General features: G+C 29.7%; 1 protein-coding gene across 1 annotated transcript in view; it reads right to left on the reverse strand.

The window, feature by feature from the left end:
• LOC141536561 (netrin-1) overlaps positions 1-25,242 on the reverse strand; it is a 110,213-nt gene that overhangs the window by 46,120 nt on the left and 38,851 nt on the right. Inside the window, exon 2 of the mRNA XM_074257172.1 lies at positions 7,293-7,481. Coding sequence (XP_074113273.1) covers positions 7,293-7,481 — 189 coding nt within the window. The remainder of the gene's footprint in view (positions 1-7,292; positions 7,482-25,242) is intronic.

A 25,242-nucleotide genomic window follows, 5' to 3' on the forward strand; every position in this document is an offset into this window, starting at 1 on the left:
AACAGGCGGCTAAAGCTATGGGATCTATTCGTCCTTTTAGTGAGACTTTGTTTTTACTATTTTACGCCAATATATTTGAGAAAACGTAAGTACATTTTATAATTATCAATAGCTGAATTTTAAAACTGTCCTTTACAAATTGAATTGAATTATTAATTATTGCACTTAAAAAAAAAAAAAAAAAAAAAAGTTTTTTTCTTTTAGTGTAAGCAAATTGTCTTTATAACAAATTTTCAACATCATTTAAATTAATTTATTTTATAGTCAATCAAAAATGTCGAAATTTTTCATGCTGATCGTCTTGATCGTTGTATTAGCCAACGTTATGATCAATGTAGTGGATGGTTGCAAAAAAGAAAAGGCTATTGTATGTCATCTATTAAATATTATTCAATATCTTCTGTATATTGTTCATTGTTTGTTAATTGATTTTATTTTTCAGTGTAACGATAATGGAGAGTGCTGCACCAATTATTGTGAAAACCTGGGAGTCTTCTCCGAATGCACTGACCGAAATAAAGTTCAATGGTAAATTGTTATAAAGTAACAATGTAATCCAATAAATAATTAATAAAATTCATTTTAAACATCATTGGCACAATCTAATTTTTTCACAATCCTGTAAAAATACAATTCCAAGCTATCATCATTTTTTTAAGACATACCCATCAATTAAATTAAATATTGAAATAGTTTGTAAACTTTTTTAATGGTGAAAATAATGATTAAATACTGCAAAAAGTTTTTTTTTTGTAAAATACTCCGAAATTTCTTAACAGATCAATTTTTTGAATATACTTTCATTTATTTGTATTTTAAAAATTAAATCTCATCAAAATTTTTTTCAATTATCAAAACCGCTATGCGTACTTTCTTTTGAGCTTAAAAAGCTCAATTTATTGCGAGTATGCATTTTTTCAAGCGTTTTGACCGTCTAAATTATTTTTTTAACTTCCTGACATAAAAATTAATGATTTTTAAAAAAACATGAAGTTAATATTTTTTTAAAACAGTGTTATCGCAATTGCAAGTAACAAGGTATCAGTAATAACTTACGTAACAATAAAGCAGCTTATTTATTTATTTATTCATTTAAATAAATAAATTTATTAAATAATAATAAATTAAATTATTAATTTATTAATAATTTTAATAAATAAATAATTAAAAATCAATTAATTTCTTATATAACAATAAAGCAGCTTATGCGTTGTAAGAATTACTTACCAAACATGTTACCCCTATTTTGAATTTTTTGATCGTTGTTCATCTAACTCAAGGATCTTCCGTAAAGGAATACAGTATATAAAGATGTGGATAAAGTTGTAAAATCAAATTGTCTTCAGTAAGACTCAGTTCTCTCTACTCCATCCATTTTCTTCAAGAAACCGTAAGTACATTTTACAAATATCAACAATAAAATTTTAAAACTTAAAAAAAAATCAATTAAATTATTAACTATTAAATTTATTGTTTTTGTATTAAATGATCAACATTAATTAATCGAATTTATTTTAGAGTCAATCCAAAATGTCAAAAATTGTCATGCTGATCGTTTTGATCGCCGTCTTGGCCACTGTTATGATCAATGTAGTGGAAGGTTGCAAAAAGGAAAAGGATGTTGTATGTCATCTATAAAATATAATTTAATATCTTTTTTATAATATTGATTCTTTGTTAATTAAATTTTATTTTCCAGTGCTCCTCTAATGGTGAATGCTGTACCAACTTTTGCGAAAATTTGGGATTCTTCTCCGAATGCACTGATCCAACCAAAGTTCAATGGTAAATTGTTGTAAGTAACAATATAATCTAATTACCGATGAGCAGACCCAAGCAAACCTCAATTCTGAAATATTGTCTACTTACGATGTAATCAAATTACCTATGAATAAAATTTATTTTGAGCATTATTGGCACAATCTAATTTTTTTACAATACCATAAAAATACAATTCTTACCTATCATAATTTTTTGCGGAGTAAACTATTTTCAAACAAAATGATTATTTTATTTAGAAATTAATAATAAACATTAATTCATTAATGTTTAATTTTTAAATTGTTTTTTCACAATATCGAGGTCAAAAATGAATAAATATTCAGTAATTATTTACAATGTTTATCGCTTAGATAATTAGACTTTCAAAGAAAATTTTAAATTTATCATAAATTTATTAAAGCAGATAACTAGTAATAAATAATACAAGTTACTGCGTCATTATCATTAAACTTACAATTGCTGTTAACTAATTACTTAACACACGCTACTTTTATTTTTCCTTATATTTATACTTTATGGATTCACTGTTTTACATTTTCCTTCAGTAAGACTACTTTAAACAGTAAGTGCGGACAAAAGTACGTATAATTTTACCAATAATTATTTATTATTATTATTATAGATCTAAAGTAATGGCGATCTGTTTGTTTTTAGAGTTCTATTACTGATCTAAAATCTACAATGTCAAAGTTAATTTTGTTAATCGTTTTAATAATTGTTTTGATGAATGTCATCATGAATACAGCAGAAGATTGTCTATCAGCCAGCTCACGGGTATAATTATATTTTATACAATTTTTTAATTTATTTATTTTAATCGTAAATTTTTCTAGTGTGAAAATGAAGATGAATGCTGCAGCAAGAAATGCGAACTCGAAGGATACGCAGCATTTTGCAAAGAACAATGATTACTTGTCGGATTAATGGATTGATTTTAATTAAACATTATAGCTACTGGTATATTATAAAAAAAAATGACAATGTACTTTAATAATAAATGAATAAAATTATTTAAAAGCCAACAAAAAACTTTTTTATAATTTTATATGGCCTGGTATGTATTTATGAGTGCTAAAGTATGATTTTTCGGTCTAAGTGTCGGAAAATTCCGACAGGTGGCGCACGATCGCTAAATATTCTCCTTAAAAAGCAAAACAAAAAATTCTTGCAATAAAATCGGCTTTTTCGTAGCGTTTCAAAACCCTATTAATCATTTATGTCTAATCCTTATTCACGATAAAGCCGTAGAATTTAATTATCACTAAAATAATTGAAAGCAAACATTAATACAAACGAAATATAAATAACTAACTCTGTTAATAAAATTTCTTTTGATTTAATCAACTTTTATTTTTTGCAATTTCAAACTAAGCCACGGAAAATTGGATAATCACTCGAGGGGTATTAGAGGAATTAACTCGAAGGTTTATAGTATCAAAGCTGATCTACGAGCCTCATAGTAGAGACATTGACGCAAGCCGACGTCCGTTCGTCTATTGGTGAGTAATACTACTTTGTTACAGCACGAATAATTAATTTTTAACTTTTATTCTTTGGTACCGTATTTGATAGAATTCCATTAATTTCAATATAATAAAATAATCTCCTAAATTTATATTAAAAAGAATAAATCTCTATATATTAAAATGTAAAATCCTTTCGAGAATGAAGTGATAAAGAATTTATTCAAGCGCTCCTAACATCTCGTTTAATAGAAGATAGAAGCGAGGTAGTACTGTCTAAGTATTTAGCAGATATAAATATGAATATTATTATCCGGAATCACACTACATGAATCAAAGTATCACAAGAATTAATTCTTTAGCAGTGAGATGTAAAATGCAAAGCAAAGGTCCATGAGCTTTATATACATATATACATATTAATGTATGGGTATATGGATGGATTTGTATGAGTATATAGATGCTCGTACAAATATTATGTTACCAGTAGTCGCTTCTAACAATTCACTAAGCTTCTTAACGCATTCTAATTGGCTGGATGAAAAGGATCCGACTACAACAGAGTCTTCTTCACGACTACTCCACGATAATTGGTGTAATCTGATTAAAACAAAATCCTTAGTCTCCCTCCATTTTATGTGATGTTATTTTTAACTGAAGCCTTTTTTATTTGTTGTCTTTTTTTATTTCATTTGAATAAAAATAAGAATTAATTTAAATTAGTCAGATGCTAGGTTAAGGGCCCAGACTTCAATTTTTTAATTATTCTTTCTATTTAGTTATTAATTGTGTCTTTAAATTAATCAGCAGCTAGTTTATGGGCTCAGTCTTCTATTTTTAAATTAATTTTTCTTTAAAATGATAAATGATAAATGTCGTTATATTTTATTTACATTGCAATTAATCGCGAACTAATGAAGACAAGAGCGTATACCAGACGATATAATTTATCTCGTATATTTAAAAAGACACGTATCAGGTGCAAGGAGAGATCTCCTTATTCTCGTTCAACTCCACTCGGTCCAAGTGATCTCCAGGTGGGAATAAATTAAAAGCTTGGTACGGGGTAAAGCGTCGGTATCCTGTCCACAGGTAACTGGATACTGTTTAACTGATCTTTCTTCTCTACTCTTTTATTCTTGTTATTCTTATTTATTTTATTATCATTATTCTATTCAACTCTTCACCGTAGTACTATACTCCACTCTACTACAACTTACAATTATCATTATTATTATTCTCACGGCTCCTTGTTTCGCCCACTCTTTCGTATCGATAACGACACACCTAGTCGATTATCTATCGGATCGCTAAAAATTATTCTACAATAAATAACATTCTTTAATGCCTTCCAAGTATTTTCGATTTTTTTTTCTGTGAATATTCATTTAATAGAAATTATTCTATTAAATTTATTAATTAATTGACAAATTAATTAATATGATGTTTTTTATTACAGAAATTAATTATTACTTGAAACTTTCACCAGAAATTGAACCGCCTTCTTTTAATTTATCGATTACAATAATTTTTTATATTACAAAAATTTTTATCAGTCCTAAAAAATAAAATAAAAAGTTAGCAAAATAAATGCGGTCGAGTAACTAATCTTGAAGTGTACGTAGTATTGCTCGGCACTTGAACTGAATATAAGCGACACTCTAGCAAAGTAAGAAGAGTAAGAGAGTACAAAGTAAAGTAAAAAGTAAAGCTTTAATATAGCTTTCTCGCCTAGTGTACTTTCATTCGCACACGTTAGCATATTCATTACCCGACACTTAGTTAAAAGCTTAAAGCTCAAGACCCCGATATGACTTCTTCCCATTCTTGCTCTTACTCAAATGGTTTACTTGTTGTGCGATCAGCAATATTAGTCTCGGTTGAGTTTAGTTTCTTCACTCTATACTCTCAATGTACATAATGTCAATGTATTTCCTACAATTGATGTTCTTCCGTTTGTTCTTTTTTATTTTTTATTTCTTCTCATTGCTCTTCCTTTGTAAGTCAAGCATTTCACTCATTGTCCAATTTTTTTTTTTTTATTATTTTTTCCGTCAGCCATTTACTTTTTTATGCTAAGCTCCTCCTCGTTCTCTTCTCAATAACTTCTTTATTCTGAATTATTCATTTTCATTATTATTTATCACTTTAAATAAAAGAATAAGTATTTCTTTAACAAAAGACAAAGCGTTTGCGTTAACTCGGCCTTTTATTTCATGAAAAGTTAAACTTATATTTATTAACTGAAACTCGTTAAATATTCTTCAACATTGTTTTAATAAAAAAAAAAAAAAAAAAAAAAAAAAAAAAAATAATAATAATCACAATAATAAATACAAACAAAAAATATCACAGTAATAATTAATAGTTTTTTAACGTAAAATTTTTTTCAAATAGTTTTGAATTTTTGGAACCTCTGCTTTTCACGCATATCTACACATGCTAAGAAATTTACTTGAGCATCATCTATAAAGAGGACAGAAGATGTTCGGTATCATGCGCCAGTGTTGTAGTATAATGTGTGCCTAGTGTATGAGCTCGGTAAGCGTGAGTTATAGGTGGAAGGGTGCTTGAGGCATATACGGTAATATTAGAAACTTCCCCTGTTTGCGTAGCACGCGTGACCGTACGTTACTGTTTAAACTCTACTGTACCTACTATACCTACGAGCTACTCTATCCACCACTCATGCAAGTCTTGTCTCATGTTCTATTGCTTTCTATCTCGACGTAGCTCAGTACCCTATAACTCCACTTGTGCTTAACCCTGTAACAAGCCGTCACCGAGAGTACTGCCTCGAGCAAGGGTTCTTCCTCAAACAGAATCGGTCACAGTCGTCTCATCTCAGCTCAATTTATGGTCTTTACTCTACTTTTCATTTTTATTATTATTATAATTATAATATTTTTTTATAATTGTTAAATTTTAATTGCAATATCGTTTTTAAAATTTAATTTTTATATAATATCAATTTAAATATTTTTAAAAGTTTTTTTATTTATAATTTATCAATTGTAGCAATCACATAGTAATTATTATTTTCCATTATTAAAATTAAAATTTTAATTTAATACATTAATTTTTCTACGGAATAACAATTTGAGGTTTATTTATTACTTAAAATTTAACCGGAAAAATAAACAGCCAAACGGTTGTAGTTTGTTTCTAAGAAGTACAATTAAACGTTACTTTGTCGTCACGTACCAGTTGAATATCTCGGTTATATGCATTTGAGAGCAAGTGGTAAGATTTTTAAGTCTCCACTCCCACTTAACTGGTACATCGGGTAATGTTTATATCTATATACATACAAGGATAGAAGTAGTCGGAAGTTGGAGCGGAATAGAACGAGACGACACGTAGCCACAGTTTCCGAGTGGTACTTTGGGTAAAAGCCTCAAATAGTTTTCGGATTCTGCTAGAAATAGAACCGGGAATAGAAATAGGAATAGGAATAGGAATCCCTTGACATCCTTTGAATGATTCCCACTCAAAATTAGTAATTCTCTTTGCGCTTTGATGGTATTAACGTTTATGAATTCCAAATGTTAATATAATATATTATAATGTAAGGAATTTCTGCTGGGACAATTTAAGCTATAAATTATAAATGAACAGGGTCAGTACTACTCAGAAAGAAATTATCTATTAAATTAATGAAAAAAATTACCGGATCCTCCAGTAAAATAAACAAACAAATTTATGCAGCTTATTAATTTTTCACGTTTATTTTTTAAAACACGACAGTAAAAATGATTAAAAAAATTATAATTAGATCAAGAATTGCGGAACCTTCGTCAATTTTTGTGACCTTTACGCTAACTTTTTTTTAAAGAAAATATCTTTCCGAATAACCAATGCTATTGTTTTGCTAAAATTGGGAGGTCATGTTTGAATAATAATACAAAAGTGAAGGTTGAGGTTTTTGCGGGTGACCGCTGTATACGGTGAGCGTCTTTTGGCGATGTTTCTGAGTTGGGGTTTCCACCGGGTAAATATGATGAGGGCGAGGGGTTTCTGTGCAATTTAACAATGCGGTTTACTCACGTTTACAAGCCTTGCGGTGGGTGATCGGTTTTGTCGGATCTCTGTAGTAGCCCTCACGACAGTAATGGCAGTGTCTTCCTGCAGTAAAGTGTCTACATGACAGACATACGCCTCCGCTTACACGCCCCGACAACTTGTACAGTTCCACGTTGAAACGGCATTTTCGGGCGTGAAGATTGCAATTGCATACTGAAACATAAACATTATTGTGTTCATTAGTCATTAGTATTCTTCTTTAATTTTTGTTCTTTGAAGTCCAATTTTTTTTTTCTTTTTGTTTGCTATCCTTAGTCACTTTTTTACAATGTTTTTATTTTTTTACAAAAATTTGGATAATTGTTAATTAAAATATTTTATTTTGTTGCTAATTTATTAAAATGCTTCAAAAATCTTAGATTAAAAATGAAAAATTCAATTTTTAATTCGAGAATTGAAATTTAAAATTATCAATAAAATTTTAATGTGGATTGAGGTTGACAAAAAATTTTTTTTGTCTCTTTTATAAAATTAAAAATCCAAAAATTATTTTTTCATTCATATCCTTTTTACAAAAAAAAATCTATTAATTTGGTAAATAGATTTTCCTCAAAATTTTTTGGAGTATTTTCATTTTTTTTTTATTTCTGTCACGTAAAATTTTTACAACTTACAAAATTAAATTACCCTGATTTTGTAAAAAAATTTATTTGATACTAAAGCACTTATAAGTCGTGCAAAAAAAATAAAAAAGCCGGTCATAATTATTTTAAATCCTGACATGGACTAAAAAACCGAAATTACTCACATAATTTAATATAATGATTGTTTATTCTATTGACTGGCTATAAAAAGTCCATAGATGATTTATGTGAAAAAAAACGGTGTCTACATACACATACATATAATATGTACGTAAAATATTTGAATAGCTCTCCACTCTCCAGTTAAGTCACATTTAAAGTATCGGTGACTGAAGTAAAGGCCTGCTCGTATCGGAGGTAACAAAGACCCTCTATCCTCTGTCCTCTATATTGTATAAATGTATATATATATATACAGTTAAAGTAGTGTGTAGTATTATATTATATAGTGGCGTGGTTATTCTTTCGGAGAGAGAAGAATTGAATTGATTCTGGCATCTAGAGTTCGAGTCAGAGAAAAAGAGGAGAATAGTAGTTCTCTCAAGCATCATCGATGTCACATTTTAGTTGGTCGACTTTTTCACGTCCTCTCGTTCCTTTTTTTTATTTTTTTCCCGTCATTTTATCCACCTTTTTTATTTTCATTCCCATTCTCTTCCTGCTCATCGAAAACGAGAAAGGCAAACGGACCACTTTCATGTTATGTCTGAATTTTTTTTCCAAGCTTTGGACTTTTATTTTTTACGAGATAATCCTCACTAATATAATAATATATATAAATATAAGAATAATATTTGATACTAAATATTAAATTCCGAGGTTTATAGTACTAGAAACTACCGACTAAAATTTTTAGTATCCAAACATTGCGTAAAGATTATATTTGGAGATAAATCTTAGAAACAGGTAGCCGGTATTTTTTTCACCAATCCCGTAGATCGATTTTTAAATATTTCTATCGTGTTTCCGAGGCTAAAAATTTTTTAACAAGATAATTGGTTGACTTGTAAAAGGTTGCAATAATTTGTACCCAGATAAGTAAGATATTATCCGTGATATATTTCTGAGAAAAATGTCTTGATAATCAGTCCTTTTTGTGTTTTTTTTTTTTTATCTTTTATTTGTTTTAGTCAATATTTGTTTCAGATTTTGGTGATAATTTTATTTAAAAAGTGAGTTTTATTTCTTAACTAAGTATGAAAAAATTTCATAGATGGCTTTATTAGAACTTAAAAAAATATTTACTAAAATTTTAAAAATAATTTATTTTTGTTAAAAAAATTAACATTAAATGTCTCACTTAACTGAACCCTATAATTACACAAAATAACAATTTAAGAAATTACAGTATAATTATAAATTATAATTTATAATTGAGAATTTTTAGGGTGCTTAAAACTCCTCGAAAATTGAATAATGGCCACTACAAATAAAAATAATAAATAAGAACACTCAAAGTCTGTGTTAACAAGAGCAATTATTTAGGTATTTATATTTATTCCGTTTGTTCCTTTATAAAATTTAACGATCGCGTCATTACTGAAGCAAGAGTGTAATGCTGAAACAAGGAGTTATAATTTAAAAAAAGCAGTTTAATTTTTTTTTTTTTTTTTATGTGTTATTTTACCATTATTTTCCCCGAGCTGTCTTTATCCCGGTAGAAAGTAAATGTAATTTCGTAGTACAATACCCAATAGGAAATAGCCTTATCTTAAAACATAAATGAAAATGAGTCTTTTTATTGGATTTTTTTTCACCTCTGCTCTGAACTCGCCTTTATGCTGAGAGCAAGAAGCCATTGACTAAAAGAGCACGTGGAGAACACGACGGTCCTTGGAGACAACAGAGGATACACTGTCAGCTCGTTAGTATATAACTAAATCTACCAGGGACTTAAATGTATATAGAGAGAAGGAGATAACGTTCACGAGTTTTTTGGTTTTCGTAATATAAGCGAAATCCACAGCCACCACTACAATCTTCTGTGTCACCAATACCACTACGGGACAGCCACGATGTTAGACGATAAGAGCCGAGTTAAAGTACCAAGGGAGATGTTGAAAAATCTCAAGCCGCCGAGCATCTTCTGGGGTTGTCACACCCGAGGGCTACCATCATGAATAAAAGAGCAGGCCAATAAAATTAAGAGGAGGAAATTTTTTTACGTAAAAAACAAAATATATTGCACATAATCCGGACATCGATCACTGATCTTCGATCTTCCGAGAGATAAATAAGATAACAATAGTTATCGAGTGAGCGATCAAAAATATCCGCGGGCTAAAGTAACATGCCGCGGCGATTTATAATAACAGGACTTGTAAGTGCAAAATCAACCGAGATGCCTTTCAGTAGCCATTTGCCGATCTTTATTTATACGCGATAATCTAGGGTGATCGGTTAATTCTTTTTCAAAATGTGTTATGGATACAATGAGTTTAGGTAGAGAAAATTTAGGATTTATATAGCAAGTGTGGATTTAGGGCCGATGATAAATCTTTGTTGGGGGTGTTACATTTACAAAAACAGAAAAATTGATTAGGATCTTGTTGATAGAACATTGAATATTTTTGACGAAAATCAGAAAATTAAAATTCCAAGTAAAACTTTATTTTAAAAAATATTTAATGACAAATTATATTAAGAAAAAAAAATAATTATGTAAAGAAACAAAAATTAAGTAATCTCAGAAAATAAACATTTATCTGAGACCAACTCATTAAAAAGTCGTGACTTTCTGTTAACGTATTTCGGTATATGTATTTAAAATTTTTCGCCTCTACTCGTATTTATATTATTTAAAAAACATTACACCTCTGTGTCAACAGTAGAGCTAACAAGTACTACACACACATCGTAGCCGGTCCTCACCTGCGGCAAAGCAGGTCCAGGTATACCTCTAAATTAAATAAAACAGCCATTTATTATTATCACCTTCTGAAATATTAAGATAGCAGCATAGCACGGTTGGCTCGGTTGCCAACAGGTCCGCAACAGTTAACCGTATTATAAAGTTAAATAAACCAAGTAAAGGAATAAGCCTGTACTATTTTACATTTAGATATTTCAAAAATGTCTCTTGTTAGTGCTACCGTGCACTAATTCTTGTCTCGAGCAACATTTTATCACAAGACAACTGATAATACTCGCTATGTCGTGACACTTTTACAAAAGTAACTTTACCTTAAACTCCTAGTATGCTCTTATATATCTACTCGGTAACAGTTTCAGTCCACTCTCAGTTCGATAGCAGTACAGTAAGCTGCTACTACGGTTCGTTTACTCGAGAAACTAAAACAACATTGAGATGTCATTGAGAAATTGTTGCGCTCACTCGACCATGATCCTTCTTGTGTACACTAAATTTTACTTTTGTTTTGTTGGTATTTGTCTAATATTTCAGGATTTGATTTTTTATTTCTTAAAAATATATTTTTATTATTATTACACTGTAAAAAATGTGAGTAAACAAAACAATCAACTTGCAGTACTTCAAACAATTTATCTCAAATTTATGTTTGGAAATATTAATTATATTTTTCTAAAAAATTTGCGTTAAACATTGAATTAAATTTTTATAAAGATTATTTTGTTTTTAATTCTTGTTGACAAATACTTACGTAAAAAGCAAAAAATAATAATAATATCATTAAAAGAATGGGTAATATTAATTTTCAAAATTTCTGAATACGAATTTTGTAATTTTTAAACTAATAAAAATGATTTTTTTATTTTTATTCAATGAAAAAAAAAAATTCACTGCGCGACATTTTCAAATTGTTATTATTAATAATTATTTCTAGAAAAAAATTAAAAATGTCAACCGCATGACAAAGAACTGAAAAGTAATTAATAGAACCCCCGAGCGTCGGTTTCTTTTACCGCGGTTAACCGTGAATTTAGCGGGTAACCATCACAGCTTATCAAAAGAGTTAAAAATATTCTTGTAAAGCTTAAAACAAAATAACCTCCCTATGACCTTTTCTTCAAAAAAACACACAAGCCATTTAAATCCTTGAGTAATTTTATCTTAACCGTGGGAAATCATGGACAAATTGGTTCATTTAGTGGTCGAATTAACTCCGGTAACTTACTACTTCACCCTCCTACACTACTCTCCGGGTATATACACCAGAGTGCGACGGCAGTGACTATAAATTTACGATGTACGATGTACGAAACTCAGCCGCAGCCTCTATATTACTCAAAACTTTTCCAATTTATCTCAAAAAGTACTTTGTACCCTCGTAAAAAATAATGATTAATTATCCGTTCGAGCACAAATAGCGTTACATTCTTGGCATACCCACAAACTTAACTTAAATACTCTCCCGGAATTTACTCTACAAATTGTTACATCTATTTTACCGTAATCTCCATATTTTTTTTTTTACACTTTTGCCTAATAAAATATAAATTAAGGATCATCATATCATCATCAATTAAGATGAAACACAACCGGGTTTTTATATTCTTAATTTCTATTGATATAAGCCATTAAATTCCGCTAATATCTTCTAATTAAGAATATTTAGTTTTAATTATGCAGAGTGTTGATAATTTATTCGATAACAAATTAAAAAAATAAATTATTATTATCAATAATAATAATAACAATGAATTTAGTGTTAGCGACTTTCTCGAAAGCAGAGAGCTAAAGGTATGGGAATAATAAGTCGACACAATCCATTTAACCACGTAGCTGTAATTCACAATGTTAATTCCTTAATTAGAAACGCGGCAGGCGACCCTTCAACACATTACTTTGATCGCTGGATAATGACCGAGTCGTTTATTCATGTCGGTACTCCTTTGAGATGTTTACTATTCCTTATATTTCAGGCTTTATTTTCACTCGTCTCAATCATTATTCCTCATACTGTTTTATTATTTACTGTTTTTAATAATAATAATAATTTATTCACAACAGTGAATAATCGAAGCTTGTGCGGGCGTCTGTATTTATTCTTAAAACCTTCTTCGAAATTCAATCAAAGTTGTTCATTGTATCGAAGTAGGTATAGCATGTAGGTACAGTTATTACGACACGAGCAACCTGCGTCTGCATTTAATTCGAGGATTTAAGCTCCCAGACTCGAACGGTACATCAACGAGGATTACGTGCATTGCAACAAATTATTGTTAAATTAAATTTAAACTCGAATAAAAATAAAAATATTTAAGTTCTTGCAAGTGAAGGTCTGGAAATTATTTTCGATTGATATATTGGAAATTATTATTTGCTTGTAGCGGTATTTTTTTTTTTTTTTTTAAATTGTTCAAAAAAATATTTGATAAATTTTTATCGATAGTAAAATAGACATCTAAATTTTTTGTGAGTAAATTTTTATCAAAAGGAAATTTTAAAAAAATTTCTCGTCTAAAAATTTTACAAATTTTTGAACGCAATTTTTTTTTGGACATGATTTATTTTTTGATAACATTAAAATCGTATTAAGCTTTTGAAATAAAATTTTATGTGACGTATTAATATATCTGACAATAAAACCTTATTTCATTTAATTACATCATTTTACCATTAGTTTCTTCACTAATTGAAAAATAAAAAAATTATTTTTTCAAGATAACAAAAGTTCAACCGCCGATGAAATTAATTTTATCATTTTTTTCATCGTTAAGTGTAATGATCAAATATTTGAGCAAATATAATGATGTTGTAATGATTCGTCTAACAATCAGTTAAGCTATTTATAGCCACATAAAAAATTTTTAGAACGAAATAAAATCCATAAATTTCCATAGAACAAAGACTCTATTAAAATCTAGCGGCAGAACTTGATCTATCACCCTCACTGACAACAATCACAAGCTGACATCTATGATAGGGCTTCTATTGTCGCGTCATTAACTCCCTCACTGTCCTTCTTTCCTCTCCCCTTTCCCTCATTCTCGATTTCAACTCCTCTGAACTCGATGCACGTCTGCAGGCACTCGATGTACCTTAACTGGATTACACGACATATCTTCCGTTGAAAATTACCGAGACAGTGGAAAAGGGCCAACACAACCAAGAACCAGTATATAATTGCTAAAGGGTCTGCTCGAGTCTTCTATCAGCGATAGCATCAGCCTTCAGCGACTTAATTCGATCTGTTGGAGCTTTTATCGAAGTGGTTAATTGATCGAGTTACTCGCTTTGTCTCCGACAATAAATGCCTCCATAAGTGCCGATGACGCTCAACTTTAAATTATTATTTAATTAACAGGATTTTTAAATTTATTGAACAAAAGTTTCTAAAACTGTAAATCAACTAAAATTTTAATAAATTACGGTGCAGATAAATAAAGGCTGTTGATAGTGATAATCAATATTTATTTTGTTTAAAAATTGGTGGGCTCGGTAACTACCAAGGACCGGATGGAAGTGAAGAATGTCTGAGTCTTGAGTTCTGAGTGTGAGCTCGCTGGATGGCTAAAGGGTGAAAGTTGCTTTGATTTATTGATGTAAAATTAGCTGGTCCATAAAGAGCGAGCGTGTCTACATCGAGGAGGTCCCGTAGGCATCCGTATTCGAGAAGGAATATTTTTATTTACCGTCGTCAAACGATATTCTTTTAGCCAATCTATGTTGTGGTTTAATGTGTACATACTTATGGAGAATAAGAAGAAGAGTAATGTGAGGATAAGAGAATCTTGAGGAAGGAAGGATCGTTTTGAGGGAGATCGAGAGGCTGCATCATGTCGAAAATCAAGAAGAAGGAGGAGCAGAGAAAAAATTGATATAAGGTGCTTTTTGAAGGATTAGAAGAAGAAGAGAACTGAAAAAAAAAAAAAAAAAAAAAAACTACTTGATTCAAAAAAAATTTTATCTTCAAAATTTTTACGTGGGAAATTTTTGAGACAAATTTTAAATCAGTGGATATAAATAATTTTTAAGTCAATTTCAAACATTTTTTAAAAGTAAATTTGTTTAAAAATTCTCTAAATATTTTTTTTTTTGAGAGATTTTCTTCAAGTCATTAATTGTCTTAAAATTATCTCAAAAATGTCCCTAATTGTGTCACGTTTTGATGTTTTGAGCATTAAAAAATTTTTTTCTCGAATCAATGAGTTTTTTTTTAGTGTAGAAAGAGATGCAGAAGAATAGTTGATGAAGAAGAAGAAGAATAAGAAGAAGAAAAGATGGTTGTATTGAAAAAGAAGAACAAGCAGTAAGATACTGCAGAAGTCGTGTGAGTTGTGTATGCGTGCAGCACACAAGATGATAATGATGATGAGGGAGGAATATAAAGAGTGAGTGAAGCCAGTGAGGGTACAATTAACCCCAAGGGTTACCAGCAGCATTTTGATGGAATGAGTTTGCATGCTTTTGCTCCTTATGCTTATATATTATACTTATGAAGCCTATGTGTGCCTCAGCCTATAGACTACATAATGCCTGATAGTTGCCTTTACAAAAATATTTATCCTTTCAAAGAGGAGGAATTAACAGCCTTGCCGATGCCGATCAACTTACCATGTCGTAAATGTACATAGATATAAATATACGCTCCTCGCTATGTGTAGCAAATATTTATTTTAAGCTTCGATAAAAATCAGGCATATTTTTCTAGCTTGCTTGTTCGGATATTTCCCTGAGAAATAATAATAATAAAAAATTTTCAATGAGTTTAAAATAAAAATAGAGTAATTAAAAAAAATTAATTTTATTGTAAAGCGCGGGTTCTTTTTTTTTCATGAAAAGAGTGTCGTTGCTTAAAAATGAGGAAAGAAAGGGAGTTGCATGTAGGAAACAGAGGTGATAGAGCGCATTGGTGTCACCGCAAGGCACGTGTAAAATACGAAAGCGTGAAATCGCGTTACAAGCTTATAGGATTATAGGAATTAAAATCGGTTCGCTACTGAGAGCGAAATGCCTGTAGTTTAGTTATATGTGTTCATATGTATGTAAGTATGTATGGGTGCGAAGCTTGTACGGGTGTATAAATGGATCTGGAGGTGTAGACCCAGCTGAGGAAAAAGAGGTAATAAAGCTACCGATCGACGAGCATGGATAAAGGGTACATTTTCCTTGCATTTCAATATTCCCTGATAAAGTCAACTAAGTGCGGAATTCTATCGTGATGTAATGCTTTTTTAGTTTCATGTTCGATTTTATTAAATCTGTTATTTTAGTTCTTTTTTTATTGCAAGGCAATTAGTAAGTCATTATACGGTTTTTACTTTTTTACATCATATTAAGATTTAATGTATTTAATTACTTCTTTTTTATTTTTTTATATATATAAAATTACTGTATTAATTTATTTCCGATTAATTAATTTAGGAATAAAATTAACTTAATTAAATTAAAAATTCCAACATTAAAATTTTTCCAATGAAAAAAAATTTTCATACCTAAAAAAAAAAAGTCTGGAAAATCAGCAAAAACGAAATGAATATTTGATGTAATAAAGAAGAGTAGCTGTAATGCATTCAATTAAAAAAGCAGTAAACCAGTGGTTGAAAAAAAGGTAACATATGAAAGAATTAAAATGGAAAATTTTAATAACAAATGAATGAAGCATGGAGGTGGATGGTTAATTACCGTATTTTCATCTCTTTGTTTTCGCTTTACTATGAAAACTCTATTTAGCAAATTTAAATTAACGTGAAAATGGTTTGTCGGTTGATATCGTACCCATCGATCTGATATACATCCCGATCCGTCAGCTCTTTTCCGTCCACGCATCTCCCTCGCTCTTTTCTGTACACACTGGGCTACGCATACCAGCCCCCAGCAAATGCTAATGGTAGATAGAATAAAAATTTCCGCGAGCTACAATGCAAACCACCAGCAGTAGAAATAACAGCTAACAGCAGCCACTGCACTGAAAAATTCAACGGTTCTCTCACGCAATTCTCGCTAATTAATCAGTCACTGTGGCTCTGTCTGCAGTAGAATTAAAATTCACTACTCCGATGCTGCAATATTCAAAATAACTAAATATAAATACAAATATAAATATAAATATAAATATAAATATAAATACTAAATACAAATACATACACGCGTATTTAACAACTCCATGTTTTATTTAACGTGGGTATAATATACAATAATGAAAATTTGTCGGATGTAATTGTTTTGACGACGTATACAACAAACATTGATTTGTCATATCGTTATTTGTAATTACAAAATTGTAATAATAATAATAATAAGCTTGGAATGAATGAAAAAAAAAAATTAATTGTGATTCTTAAAAATTTTTTTAAAAAAAATTTTTTCTCATAAATTTTTGTTTATTTTCTATCTTAATAATTTGGAAAAATTATTATTATTATTTTTATAAGTGAAAAAAAAATTTACACGCACAAAACGCATACAAAAAATAAAATTTTATAAATTGTGTAATTCCTAATTATTAAATTTAAAAATATTCAACGCCGAAATTAAAATGTTTAATTATTATGATTGTTGTTTATTTAACTAGGTCCAATTTTTTTGTAAAAATACTGTTATTGACAGCTGAAAAGGTATAATCCCTTTCAATGAGCTTTGAATGTATAAATAATAATAATTGCATGAATAAAAGTTGCCTGGAATAATGTGATGTAAAAAAAAAAAAAATGTTTGGCAATTTAAAATTTCTGGTTTGAAAATAAATATAAACATATCGTTTTCCAACGACAAGAAGAGTAAGAGGAACAAGAAAGGACGAAGGATGCAATGCGGGTAAAAAAGTTTACGCGAAATGAAATTCAGAAAGTGTATAATAATCCTGGATGTATATTTAAACTTTTATCTTGTATGTTATCTCGTGTGTTTTTAAAAGGAAGAATGGTGGTAATAAAAAGAAAAAAAAAGTATCAATATGTCGTCTTTTAAAATTACCTTGTTTTTATTAAACTTTCTTAGTGACATTTCGCAAAAAAAAAAAAAAGGAGTTAATTTAAAGAATACGGGCTGTTATTTTCGGTCAACTTTTTTTAGATGTTTTGAAAAAATTACAAATTTTTTTTTTTCAATTTATTGAAAAAATTTGAGTGTAATTTTATCTTGATTTTCCTTAAAAACTTTTGGGACATTAAATTTCCATCGCAATGGTCCTTTTAGTCTTTCACCGGTCAAAACTTTGGTAATTTTATTTGTGAGGAATTTAAATAAAAAATTGAGGTTTAACTTTTGTGACCTGTAACTATTACACTCAGAGAGTTTACTTTACTCTGATAGTTTTTTTTTCTAAAAATTTCATTTCCTGCAGAACTGTGATTTATAATTTTAATTACCATGAGACTTTCTTACCAAAAACCTTTTTGTTGTAATTAATAGCGGTCGTAAAATTGAAATTTCGTTTCATTAAGATTTAATATGCAAAAAATTACCCCACAAAAAATTTAGCTTAAAGACTACTTTGTAATTATAGTTCATTAGAAGCGATTAAAAAAATTTCCGAAATGATTTATGGGCTTGAATAAAAAATCGAAAGTCTCACAATTGCAGTAATTTTTACAAAAATTTTCTTTCCGTGCAAATAAATTATTGAAAACAAAAAAAAATTCCATATGACGTGCCACTAATGTAACATCTCGTTAACGATTCAAACTCTCGCCAGCAACACCCGTCGCCATAGTGTAGTGTTTAGTATCGGTTTGAAGCTCCAATAATTTATTGCTCAATAAATAACGGGTTTCCCGAATATAATCCTTCCGGTTTCTACCTCAAACACATTTACTCTCGGCTCCTGTTTCTCGTTGTTGTTATTGTTCACGTTGTAATACTAGTTTAGTTTAGTTTTAGTTTTAGTTTAGTTAGCAAATACCAACTATTAAATACAAACTATTCTGCGTTAATCCTCACACTGAAAAAACTAAATAGTTGCTAAAGTAATCTTTAGTGCTTCAAATGGTACGTAGGACTCTGAAGTGGCGTAACATTAAAATTATTTGACATTGTAAATGTTGTTAATTTTTAAGAAATTAATTTCCCATTACAACATTGTTTATTTCTTTCAAAATAATTTTTTTCTCTTATTGTAATTATAAGATTCAAATAAAAAATTTTCTAAACAAACTGTTAAACTCACGCGTTCACTCTTTGAAATATTATTTACAATGAATTGATTACTATTTATTATAAATTCGTTCTTATTAAACAAAGTTCAATTTTTTTTTTTCCGGAAAAATCTCTAACAAAATTTTATATCAACTCGGTACTAAATTAAAGCGTTTTATGGTTCGGTAATATTAGTTGAGCAAGTAAAAAGTTAAAATTATTCCAAGATGCCGTTCCGAGGATAAGCTGCCTCGAACTTTTGCGGCTTTATAGATCCACACGAACAAGTTACACTATTCACGGGCACGGATAGTAAATCGTTGTCGAATGCAACTTTAAATCCAACTTTATACACCGTACATCCATATACACGCATGTGGGTACCTGTTTTATTATAAAGCAACTGTTGGAGCCTCTCCTACTCAAGGCGAGATCATAAATAACAGCTTTCCCAATTACGTCTTAAGTCTTTACTAAAAAGTCGATTATAAAAGCCACTTTTTCAATATTAATACCCGACACTTTGACTACAATATAAACTTTTATCCAAGTGTCGTGTATTGATGGACTATTTATTTATTACATACTGCACTCTAACGGCTCTTTACTTTTTAATAAGTTAATAAATAATAATAAATAACGATTAGGTATTTATATTACGAAACCTATAAATTATAGAAGCATTTGTTGGTTGTCTACTATCAAGCGACTTACTGGTTTGAGGCTGATAGGAAGAAAAAATAAAAATAAACAATATTTATAAAAATAAAGAGGCTTAAAATGTCAAAGTTTTTTAGTTTTGGCTTAATCGACTGTCTAAATTTCTTTCAGATTAATTTATCTTTGGTAGTAACCCTTTCGGAGACCATTAGTGCCTTTTGATTCCATTGTCGGGGAACAATCGCCACTGATTGTTCAATACAATACTATTAAAGATTTAAATAAAATTCAATAATATTATTTTTTAATTAGTTTAAAAATTATTTAATCATCTAATTTCCTACATTATTATTATTTTTTTTTTTGCAAAAAAATAATTCAACAGAAATTATGATAATTAATTTTTATGATAAATAAAAAATTAATGTATTTGATAAATTGAAATGGAAAAAATATTGCAACTTTCTAGATAGTTATAAAAATTTCTGCAACAACCAGTTAATTTTTACTATTACATTTTCTCGGTATAAGAGTTAATTAATAACGTTAATAGAGTACGGGAAAATTTTTAAGTTTTAATTAATCGGTGCAAGAAAGTGTAGCCGGAAATAATGAACGACTTTTCATTGAGTAATATTTAATAATGACTTATGAAGCTTGGTTTAAGAAAAAGAGCAAGAATAGAAGCAAAGGAGAATGAAGTAAGAAGTAAGAAATGACGTAGAATCTAGAACCTAGGATAAATTATGCAACAGAGGTGAATAAATGCAGGAAGTTTTGGTTAGAGTATCTACCTCATGCGGGTTAGTCTTATTCAGTGGATCTCCAGCTCCTCCGTGGATGATTTATTCGACGTTTACTTACGGACTTAAACTCTCATTAAAACAGTCGGTGGGCCGGGCACACACACATATCCAAAGTGGCTTGTTCTTATTCGTACTTCATATTTCATTCTCATTAACCGAGGTTCTCAAAATGTTTTAATTTAAATGAAAAATTTTTTGACTTATTAAATAAAATAAAAAAATAGTTTTTATTTGTTTAAAAATTACAAAATGCTTATTTAAAGATTTTAAAAATTACTTTACCATTTTTTCGTCACCAAATTAAACAATTAATTAATTGATTTAGCAAAAAAATTGTCAACAAAATAATCTAAGTAAAAATTCTCAGAGTAAACGATTAAATTTATTTAAATCCGAGTTTCAGCAATAAAATAAACTAGAAAAATATATCTTTTATATAAATAGCCGGTTTATCGCATATTTATACAGTTTATACTTGATAGCAAAACTTTGAGCGCTCCATATATCGTAGTACTGCAAGCAGTAACTACTGTAAAGTAGCGAGACCGAGAAAAGCGATTGTGTGAATTTTTATGGCGCCCAATAACCTCTTAAGAAGCAATATAACCAACAAAGTTCTTGCTCTGCGCGTCCAGCTGAGCTTTTCATCCATTTTCGCCTCTTTCGGGCAAATAAAAACTCACTAACCGATAATACTAAAATAATAAACCACAAATAATATTTAAATCCCTCTAGTGCTTCGATACTTTCATCCCTCAGATAAACAATATTTAATATATATATAGTTGCCACAATAAAATGTTTTGTGGGTTGTGATTTACGATTAAAAAGGTAACGGATAAACGATTAGGGGAGTTATAAAACAGTGACGGTGCATATTATTACAAATTTAACTTGTCCTGTCTGTCACACCACATATGTAGGGAGAGGGTCGAATAGTGTAGGGATTAATATAAGGGGAGATACTAATTCATTTTTCAGAATCTAAATATGATGAGTTTTACGTAAAAAAAATTTTTTTTATGATTTAATATTCGACGGAATTTTTTTTAATTGTATCTGGAGAGATTTTAATTAGAAAAAAAAATATAAATAATGGTAATAATAACAAAATAACTCAATAATTTTTTTTATAATAAATGAAAAAAATTTTTTTATATCATTTTAAATTAAAAAAATTTTAAAGAGTATTTTTTCTTCGAAAATTTAATATTTAAAATTTTCTATCTAGTAAAATCTAAGTGACCCTCTAAAATAGTAATTTGTTGACAATATAACTTATAAATTATATAAAATATTTTGCAAGTGTGGGAAAAATAAGAAATACTAATTTTTTGAATCCCAGTTAATTTGCGTAAGTCTGTAATTCTTAAAATTTTCTTATATTTCGAAAGGTCATACTGTTTATTTATTATCTACAGATGTTAAATTACGAAACTTAAAACTTCTAATGATAGTTTTAAGCAAAAAAATGTCTAATAATTTTTTTGAACATAAACGTTAATAATACATAAATAATAAGAAAGTGTACTTTGGTGAAACGTAAGCCGATTCCTTTCTCTCACGTATCCAGAAAATCAAAATAAAAATGCAAAGTAAAAAGCGCGTAATTTGAGCCTTTATAATTCAAATGAAAAGAGCACGAGAGTTAAACTGTAGAACAATAGACTGAGACTAAGACTCTGACTGTGTATTCAAACTAAGAATCTATGTACGTAGTTATGTTCATTTTACAAGTAATACAACAAGTAGTACCATCAGTACGGTACCAAGACTAATAAAATAACAGTACATCAGAAATTACTCCTGTCATCAAGACTATCGTCTTTCTCTTTGATTGAACCTCTCCTCTGCTCCGGTAGAGTATGTGCTCGGTGTAGGTTATAGTGCATACTTGGATACCAACTAGACGGGTATAGAACTGAGTGTCTAGTGTGTCGAGCATGCAAGTACCTCCGAGGCAAATTGGTTCCATTGTTCAGTTAATGAAAGCGATAACTCGCTGAACGCGTGGGCACGCGCACTCCCTTTAGAAATTTCTCTGTACATATATATGTATATACACACATTTATACGTATATATACTTACATTTATTCAACGTACAGCACAGAATTGCAGGGGTTAGACTAAACCGTGCGGGAATTTCCGGCTACGTCGAGGGTGCAAAAATACCCGAGTAAAGTTAAGATAAAATTAGACAGAATAAAGACCAATTTACCCCAGGAACGAATATATATTGCATGGTAAATGGACAACCGAATAATGTCACACATCGATCATTCGTGACAATTAGCTGCGGTGGTTTTAGTTGACGACAACTAAACTCAAAGTGGACGAATAAAATTTTATCACCCCATCGTGTTACACACTTATTTACATACGTGTATTTTCAACTTATTTTAATGAAATTTTTCGACGGTTTATAGGGGTAAATTTTTTGATTAGTTAATTGCTTGTTAGTACGTTCGAAGAATTTTTTTTTTGGAATGAGTTATATTTATTGCACTAAAAAAAAAATTAAATAGAAAATTAATTTTTTTTTTTGTATTAGTTGAACAGGTTATGGGCCCAGTTTTTAAATATTTTTTGTAACACAAAATTTTACTGATTTTTTACTTCAATTTTATTCTTGTACATTTTTTTTTTTTTTTTTTTTTCTAAGATTTAAGTTTTTTTTTTACAAGTTTTCTTAAAAAAAAAAAAAGAAAACATTTCAAAAAATTATTTATCTTGAAAGCTAAAACAAACCATAAAGTAAATTCAGAGAACGCAGAAAGCGTAAAAGCGAGAGTTTGGTTATTTCACCAGCAGCAAGTAACTCGGAAAAGATTGTACGTTAAATTGAAGAATTCTTCGGGTCGACTTTGAGTGCACCCTCGGGACAAATTCGCACTCTCAGCGGACACTTTCTCGCAGGCAAATTCATCCTTCATCCCCCTGGCTCTACCCCCTTGCCTAGCCACTACTCACTCTAGTATACGCTTTTACATTTACCATTCTCAATCCCGACTCTCTTCTCACTCAACTTACACTCACACAAACTGCTACTTTATATACCCAGACATGCACACCAACATTTCCTCTTTTTGGTCCACTAATTTCACCGAGACTTACGGCGAGCATCCGGTTTCAGGTCTTCTTATTTTACCCATATATATCTTCCGGCAAATCGTTTTCCTTCCATTTTAATTCTCTGCCGTTTAATTCTCAGAATTATTTACAATAAACCAAACATGAGTTTCAATTCTACCGAACAAAATAACAAAAAAAAAATAAAAATTCTTACCCAAACTAAACCGTAAAAAATAATGCGTGACTTTTCCTGGGCCAAAGACACGGCAGTGCTTGCGCCAACTTTCCTTTGTATCGCTGGAAAAATTCTCGAACGTTTACGAGCTCGTCGATTTTAACGATCGTCTAGTCTGCGGCTTTAACTTAAAATTTTTTCGGATCTTAATGTCTCCCGTGAAATGAGACTGGAATTTATTATCTTGTCTTTCGTGTTAGTATTTTACATTACGTATATTTTATATCCCCACCGGTGCCTTGACTAGTCACTAGCAAGTAGTCGAAGAAATTTATATTTATCTTTATATTTACATGTAACATAATAGTATAAGTAGTTTAAGTATGTAGTTGCGTGTATATGATTCTCTCCGCCGATGCGTCTAATGTCACGGCTGTTACGATCTTATATATCTGAGAAACTCAGATACTCATTCGCCTCACACCGGCATGTTAAGCGTATTAAATCCTGCGGTCTAATATCTTCTCTTCTTTGCCCTTTCCTCGCTTTGCTATTTTTTTACACTAACTCGGTGTGCCGGCACTTCCGTGAAACATTGCACGAGATGAATTTTCCCGGGTATATTTTTCCAACGAAAATACCTATTATATATAAAGTATAAAATATAATAATCATTTGCTCAAAGTATTAGAGGATTTTGTTTTATCTTACTCATTATTATTAGAGATAATAGTTGACATTTAATATCTTTCGTGTGTACTATGTTATTATTATTATATAGCGTGTCCAGTTAATTTTTATTATATTTTTAAGCTGCAATTTATTTTCTTTTAATACTAAATTGAGTTGTTGGAGAAAAATTGGGTTAATACTTATCAGACTGAAATGACATATAATAATAATAAAAATAATCTGTAAAATTTTTTTATTTATTTTGTAAAAACTTATTAAATATAACAAATAAATTAATTAAAATTATTATTTGTTTTCAATATAATTAGTCAATTAATTTATCGAAAATATTAAAAAAAAAAAACCCAATTTTTAAATCATAAATAAAATATTTAGCAAGTGATGGAAAAATAAGAAACATTAATTTTTTGAATTCCAGTTAATTAAACCTGATAAAAAATTTTCTTATACTTTAAAGGTAGCAATACTCATTTATCGCTCCCTCACTGAAAAAAAAAAAAGGAAAATAAAATGTAATCCTTAGATATTATAAATTATAAATTACAAATTACGAGGAATTTATTTTTGAAAGCACCTTTATTGAGGCGATAAAAATGTTTAAGCCCGAGATGAAACGATTGGCCCGTTCTCGTTGTCAGATGAGAGAGTACCGATTAAACTGGGTGACCCTGATGCACAAGATACACTTGTATTTCTCATCTCATGTGATACCGACACCAGCCACCAGCAACCAGCCTCCAACACTGATACTAATACTAACTACCAGTTAAATAACCTTTATATACTTGAGACTCGGCATTTCCGTTCGCCGCTTTCCCATAGTCTTCATCCTTTAACGCTCCTTCATTTATTCACACAGACACACACTTATAAAAATACTGTCTATGTGTGCAAGAGCCACACGCCTCCATAAATCCTCTCGTG

Source organism: Cotesia typhae, unplaced genomic scaffold (genome assembly GCF_013202065.1).
Source record: "Cotesia typhae breed Kobodo isofemale line unplaced genomic scaffold, CoteBio_Ctyphae scaffold_152, whole genome shotgun sequence".
NCBI classification, from domain to species: domain Eukaryota; kingdom Metazoa; phylum Arthropoda; class Insecta; order Hymenoptera; family Braconidae; genus Cotesia; species Cotesia typhae.